This window comes from Lygodium microphyllum, chromosome 4, assembly GCF_053477565.2.
Source record: "Lygodium microphyllum isolate KBCC chromosome 4, Lygodium_microphyllum_v1.1.10, whole genome shotgun sequence".
NCBI lineage: Eukaryota > Viridiplantae > Streptophyta > Polypodiopsida > Schizaeales > Lygodiaceae > Lygodium > Lygodium microphyllum.
In genome coordinates this window covers 2,334,751-2,341,545 of record NC_141138.1, presented here as the reverse complement: position 1 = coordinate 2,341,545, position 6,795 = coordinate 2,334,751, and the positions used below count along the sequence as shown (strand labels likewise).

The 6,795-nt window shown below is 44.2% G+C and overlaps 1 protein-coding gene across 3 annotated transcripts; it reads right to left on the bottom strand.

The window, feature by feature from the left end:
- Positions 1 to 1,076: 1,076 nt before the first annotated feature.
- LOC148036734 (very-long-chain aldehyde decarbonylase CER3-like) lies at positions 1,077 to 5,681 on the bottom strand. 3 transcript variants are annotated; one of them, XM_087675618.1, is made up of 12 exons: positions 5,570 to 5,681; positions 5,263 to 5,469; positions 4,809 to 5,053; positions 4,439 to 4,686; positions 3,891 to 4,074; positions 3,573 to 3,697; positions 2,961 to 3,226; positions 2,677 to 2,784; positions 2,360 to 2,566; positions 2,162 to 2,272; positions 1,804 to 1,980; positions 1,077 to 1,693 (listed from the first exon to the last, which is right to left on the bottom strand). In XM_087675618.1, the coding sequence occupies exons 2-12, from the start codon at positions 5,308 to 5,310 to the stop codon at positions 1,538 to 1,540; spliced, it is 1,875 nt and encodes a 624-aa protein (XP_087531744.1). In that variant the 5' UTR covers positions 5,311 to 5,469; positions 5,570 to 5,681; the 3' UTR covers positions 1,077 to 1,537. The 3 variants fall into 3 exon arrangements, with proteins under 3 accessions (XP_087531744.1, XP_087531743.1, XP_087531746.1); XM_087675617.1 differs by having other exon boundaries at positions 1,078 to 1,693; positions 3,855 to 4,074; XM_087675620.1 differs by having other exon boundaries at positions 1,078 to 1,693; positions 3,855 to 4,074; positions 5,263 to 5,665.
- Between the last annotated feature and the right edge of the window lie 1,114 nt (positions 5,682 to 6,795).

The following is a 6,795-nucleotide window of genomic DNA, read 5'->3' as shown; positions in this document are numbered from 1 at the left end:
ATGCTTTCATTTTCGCCATATATTCAAAGGTTTTTTTTTTAATTTCACTATTATTTGTCTAATCCTTAAAAATACGAATGACAAAGATTTGAAACTAACATTTTGTCTTGCAAATGGGATGACCTAAAATCTGACGTATACATCTTCACAATTGTGTATGAACTTTCTCTCCTCAAATAAGAGACTAATTTCATAATGAAGAGAATGGCCCATACTACTTAATGTGTCCCCCTCCTTTATATAGGCTTAAGGCTTCCCAACATTCAAAGCTTTTCTTTAAACTTTTAAAGTTTTTATAATTTACAAACTTGAAAAGCCAAAAAACTTTTCTACATTTAAGCTTTTTTGCAATTTTGGATGTACATTCTTTAACCCAAAAAATAATTACAAAATGTCACATAGCTGAACTTGTAAAAACCTATTTGTTTTAACCCAAAAAATAATTACAAAATGTCACATAGCTGAACTTGTAAAAACCCTATTTGTTTTGCTTCCAATTATATAATAATATGTACAAAATCTCTTGCCTGATCGTCTTTCAGTAAGAAGAAATTATGATATCCCTCACTCAAGGAGGCCAAAATATTAGACCTCCAAAATAGGAAACATTAAGATCATGCACTTGATGTCTCAAAGGCTTTAAAATTAGGCATGTATAAGTTGTGATCTGCTGAGTATGTCCATAGTAGATTGATAGAACTACCTAAAAACTTTGGGGAATCTTTTGCCTTTGAATATTTCCTGGATTGGAAAGTTCCAAAATTCTAGCCTTCATCGTATTTGCTCCATCGATTGACATGCACATCCAGTAAAACCGCATTGAAGGATGCACATTACAGATCCAAGTAAGTACGATCAGTAGCAAGAAGGGCTATGGTCGAATACGAGTAAATCAGAAAACCTCTCATATGGGGCTTTAGACCAGCCACATGATGATGGGCACCACAATCAATCTCCCTGATTAATCTCCATAACTAGCACTGTGGTTATCAGTTCCTGGAGCCACTCCTCTTGTGGAGCTCCAACATTGGTTGGTTTCTAAAGCTTTCCTAATTAATCTGACTTACCAAGCACACAGCTGGCTGCATAAGAGGTGCAAGTTATACGACTGGAGCAACTGTTAATGGGTTCTTTATGCAACAAATTTGATAACATTTCAGAATGTTGAAAAGGTGGAGACACAAAGATTGCATCTAGTTTAGCCATCAATATTGTACAAGGACCAGAAAGATTGCATCTAGTTTAGCCATCAATATTGTACAAGGACAGCAGGCTCCTGCCTGCTGCGACAAAATATGTATGCCCTTGCCTTGCCTGACAAAATATGTATGCTGTAAAGGTGGAGACTCCATAGCATGAAGCTCACACCAGAGATTGTCAAGATAATCTCAATGGCATGGCCTTGACAGCACCTTCCAGTACATAAACAATCTCCTTTCAGTATCATAAAAAAATATTGGCGGCTTTGCAAATGGAGCAGTTGAAGAAATATGCCCAAGAATGTTTGGGCATGAGTTCCTGATGAAAAACGATCGTGCTAAGCTATTGTGAAGCCATGTTTCATGGCCGCTTCCCATGCAACATCGATTTGGTCAACATCAACAGCACCGACTTCATGATGTTGCCACCCTTCCAAGGCATGGATCAATCCACCTGCATGGCAGGCATGGACAACATACCTTGGCATAGTGTGCTGCAGGCCAACGACAGACAAGTACAGAGGCATGAATTTACTCTCAAGGTTTTCAATAGAGAACATTGCAGACATGTACGCAAACATATTTCAGCCATGACAGTGCATACCTCACATGCATTAAGTCCTCGAACATCTTGTGGGGGCAGCTTGATCCCTGCAGAATCACTGTACGTGCAGTCACGTCTGATGTGCAGGATGGGTGGCAGGGTGAATTGATAGAAATGAGTGCCAGGTGGGGCTAGCTTTTGTGCCGAGTAGCCTGCCCACTTGCCTATAATCCATGTCTGCCCCAAGTCCCGAAATTCAATCACAGCCGATCAGATGATGTTTAATCTGTGTGGCCTCATGTCTCGCATGAGCCACTGACACTAATCTCTCCGCTTGGGATGAGCACTCAGCATCAAAGATACTTCAGGAGGGAGGGGGGGAATAAACAACAAGCTTTGAGATTACTGCCTATCCTACCTTGCAGTTCTGCCCTGCTTGATATTTGGTCGCCCGAACGAGATAGTGCTGGCCTTCTTTAGGAGCCTCCCTTACAACTGCGTCAAATCTTTCTTGTGAAGCAGTCAGCATCTGATTCACATGCACAGAAAGAACACGATTCACATGCACCGTCTAAAACTTGAAATATGATTTTAGGCATTTGCTTTATATATTTACCAGCACTCGCACATGCTTCCTGCACAGGTAGAGAGCAATGGCTTTCCCTATCTTGGACGTGCTGCCAGTCAGAAAGACCTCCTTCACATCCTCTGGAAGTGAATGCAGGATAACAGCGGTGGTCAGCGTGTTGCCATGGCACACTCGCACCTTAAGATCCTTGTGCTTCTTCACAAAGAGGGCACCACCACCATTCATAGCCTCATTCTGGTATAGATTACAATTAAATCATATTTATATCTAATGCCTGGTTTCAAACCAAGTCAAAGCAACTTGCATAAACATTGCAGAGAAAGAAAGCAAGTTAAGAGTAAGACCTTGTTCAGAGCTCCCAATGTCAGCACTTTGACACCTTTCCTGTCAGCTTCCAGAATAGTTTCTTCCAAGGTAGCATTGATCTTTGGAAAAGCATTTGGGAGGAAGTACTGCGAAATCAGACTGCAATCAGAATCCTACAACATTGAGCTATAACAGCAGCTTAAGGGTCTTTATTGATGTTAATGCCCCTACACAGGACATGAGCATCTAAGCAGCAGCACTGTCCAACATTTTAGAATGGATTTATGCAATACAATGGCCTTTCTGGGCTCTTCATGATTACCTGAAAGCCCACAAATGGAACACACCATGACTGCTGGGTGACACCATGAAAGGTGTAGTGGGAAATCACGTATGCCTTCCCCCAAAACCATGACAGCCATGCTCCAACAAAGACAATTGGGAGGAAGGGTTGACAATACCAGTACCAGCCATTCCCTTGGCGAGGCACCGAGGAAAATGATCGGCCAAACATTCCCGTGTGCAAAGCACTTGTTAGATCAACTCCATGAGGTACAAACACAGAGTCGGGCACAACTTCTTCTCTGCCTGTAGAAAGAAGCATCCAGATGAAACGGTAAGTTTGTCTACAACATTGCATTTCAAGGCAAATTCATGTCCCTGTCATCACACAAGACCTCAGGAGGCTTCTGCAACATATTAAGACCTTATAACTCCTATGTCTGTTGGCTCACCATACAATAAACCACAGGACACAAAATAACAAAACAGGGGGAGTCTAGACAAAATATGGTTATAAATCAGTTTCTGCTAACTTGCCCTGCTGTAAGGAGAAGCAAATCAAGGCCTGGTTTTTCAAGCTTACAGGCACGAAATAGCAGTGCAGCTGGCAGCATGTTAACTCAAAAAAACCGACAAGCCAAAAAGCACCAACCTTTCTTCCTCAACTCTGCATGCAGCTTGAAAGCTTCCTTGTTCAGTGTCCCACCCAGGTAATCATACAGAGGCATGAACAGGCAAAAGTTCACTTGCCCGAGAGTGTGATGAAGTGAATGATATCTGCACATCACAGCCAAGTACCAAATTAGGCCATTGTATATGCCAAACAGACTGAACGAAACACATCTTCTGTAGCAGATAGCGCAATAATAACGCACTCAACAAAAGCTCAGACAAACTTGAGAAATCGGCGTGTATGTCATGTGCATATACTTACGAAGGTGTGATCATAATGTATTTGAGAAAGGACAACCTTTCAAAGGGCCAAATGGGTACAACTTCAACGTTGGAATGTATCATGTTTCTTATGAAATCGAAGCCTAGCACATAGCCGTACAGAAGTCCCAGGGAAGCTTGGCCTGCCACCATTACCCCAGCAATAGGCAAGGCCATCACCAGGGATAGTAACAGGAAGTGTAAGAACGTTCCTGCACCACCTGCATCATTGCGTACACCACAACAAAGGTGCGAATGTTCAGAAGCCAGGTTTGTACCTGAAAGCGTACAAGAAGTGCAACCTTTTCCCGCGTGGCAATAGGGCTCTTTTCCCTTGACTTCCCCTATGATGTTCAACAATATCACGAGCTTCTGCTTACGAGGCACCGCATACCTAGCTAGGTGCCGTTGGTGGGCAGGGGGGCTGCCGCCCTGTACCCCCAGCTGCACCTACCTAGGAATGTGGTCCCTCCCTCGGAGAAGATCGTGTTGTTCTCTTAATCCTCAATGCGGGAATTACAGTGGTCCTTTGTCTAAAACTTCTTGTGAAAGGAAACCTTCAAAACACCCGCGGCAATCCTTTACCAGTAGATGGTTCTGGCCGTGTTGAAGCGTGATGGAGGGAATGATAATTATTGTACAAATGCTTGGAGCTGTGAGCGACCCTGTGGATGACATAGTAGAACAGCTCAGCTGGACCTGCATGAAGAAACATAAGAAGCAGAGCACCTTGCCAGCTCCACGAGGGAAGGTTGGCTGGGTTGCTGTAACCTCCTCTGCTGCAAGCTTGAGCTATGGCTGCAATCAGGGCTTGCAGGATCAAGTAGTTGTCCCTGCAACAACAAGAACAACCAAAATAATCCGGTCACTTTGATGAAAAAACAAATTCGCTAAAACTAGTCAATGCGCCTCATCATGAATTTTACTCTTCCCAGAGGCCGACCAAGATCCATACCAATCAAACTCTCTGTCCACCTGCTCAAACTCCACATCAGCCTGCTGGATGGCCCTCTTCTTGGAGATGAAATTGGATCGAGACAAGGCATGCCAGGACTCGTAAACACAGCAACGCAAGCAGGAGAGGAGTAGGATGTGAAAGCACCAGTCTTGCAACAGAAGAAACTCACGGGTGTCATCATGCCCTCTGGAATAGTAATGTTTGTAGACCAGCTGGCTAGCCAAGGGTGCCAGAAGGTAGTACTGCAAAAATAAAGCAATGGTGGGAATGGTAAGGATGGCAATCGAGGGAGTCAGAAGGGGTGAGAGAGAGAGAGAGTGTGTGTGTGTGTGTGTGTGTGTGTGTGTGAAGTGAGAATTTCCATCGAGTGTGTGCGCTGCGTCTGTCTCTCCCTCTCTACGTGAGGGAGAACATCCAGAGAGAGGCAGAGAGGGACAGCGAGAGAACTGACCTTGTATGTTCCTAGGAACTTCCATGGCCAAGAAGCCATGAGAGCCATGATGAAGATGCTCCCGTAGAGGTTTGCAGAGGAGAATGAGAGGTAACTGCAAGAGACAGGAGACGATATGTCGTAAGAACTCAGGCTCTCTGTCGTCTTGTAGCTCCGTTTCTTTTTCCAAAGAGATGGTTCAACAACCTGGGTCCTGAGTCCTGAGTCCTGATGAATGAGAGAGAGAAGAAAGAAACAGTCGGGAATCCGTCTCGGAGTAACAGATTCTCACAACAAAATGGCGGTGATGGGGATACGCGGTACGCACATTAATAACAAGGAGGAAAAAAAGGCCGGGAGGGAGAAGGAATGAATGAAGCAGAGCAGCCAGCAGGTGGCTGATTGACGTGTAGCAGGAACTTGGAAGTTGGATGGAGGCCCCTTCCTGCTGGGAGGAAATAAATCAAATAATAACAGCATGCGCATAAATTTTAGTTTTAAAATAGGGAATTTAAGAGAATGCCAAAAAATGAATAATCGGTGCGATTTGTCTCTCACGTTGAAAAAATGTGACATGCTGATCGAACGCGCACACAGATTTTCTTTTTCCGCGAGAATGGAAGTTTTCACGGTCCGCGGCGGAGAGTTTGACTGGCTATAGACGGTCAAGTGGAGAAACAAAGCCACCGGCCAGCCCCCCCCCCCCACCATGTTTGGATATTTGTTTGTGAAGGGGCAGTGGGAAGGTGCTCTTAAAAGAGAAAGCTTAAATTTAAGGATGGGTTCAGATAGAGGTGGTAGCATTACAAACCATGACCAACTTTCCGTCTCTTTTGTGTAAACACTAAGGCCGGTTACACACCGGGCTATGGACGGACAAGAGGTGCAAGTTGTCTATTACGCCCAAGAATTTCACAAAAAGGAGGTTGGCCCATTGGTAATGAATGAGAGGTGTGAGGGGGGGATTGGTGGGGGTTCGATTCCTGTTAGTCTAGTAGGTCACTTTTTGGAGAAATGTATTGTCGTCTTGTATATTAGGCGCGCCTGAATTTTGGGACGAGGAAGATCCCTCGCCCAGAAGTGTCTGCCACCCGCAAAAATCGGGCCCAATGGCCTTTTGACATGTAGGGCAGCGGATGCCTCTTTTTCCACCATGCGGGACATCCACAGCCCGATGTGTATCCAGCCTAAAGCTAGAGGCACAATGTGTTACAAGAAGGAAAAGACAGGTTTTTTCTTAGGCCCGATTCAAACTGTACAGAAGGCCACATTTAAAAACATACCTACAGGCTTGTGATGCCAACGTGTTAAAAAGGGATTTGTCAATTCCACACAAAGATTGCAACATGTTAAAAAGACATTGCCACGTAAACCAACAATCCAAGCAAGAATTTGTGAATTCTGTAGTCGGTCATTAAATATATCCACATACAATACAAAGAAAACGCGATCCACACAAGCATATATCCGTCATTGTCTGAACTAGGCCTTAGTGCCAAGGCTCTTTGAGGGGGATGTCGATAAAGAGAATGAAAGTCTTAGTCATTTGGGAGA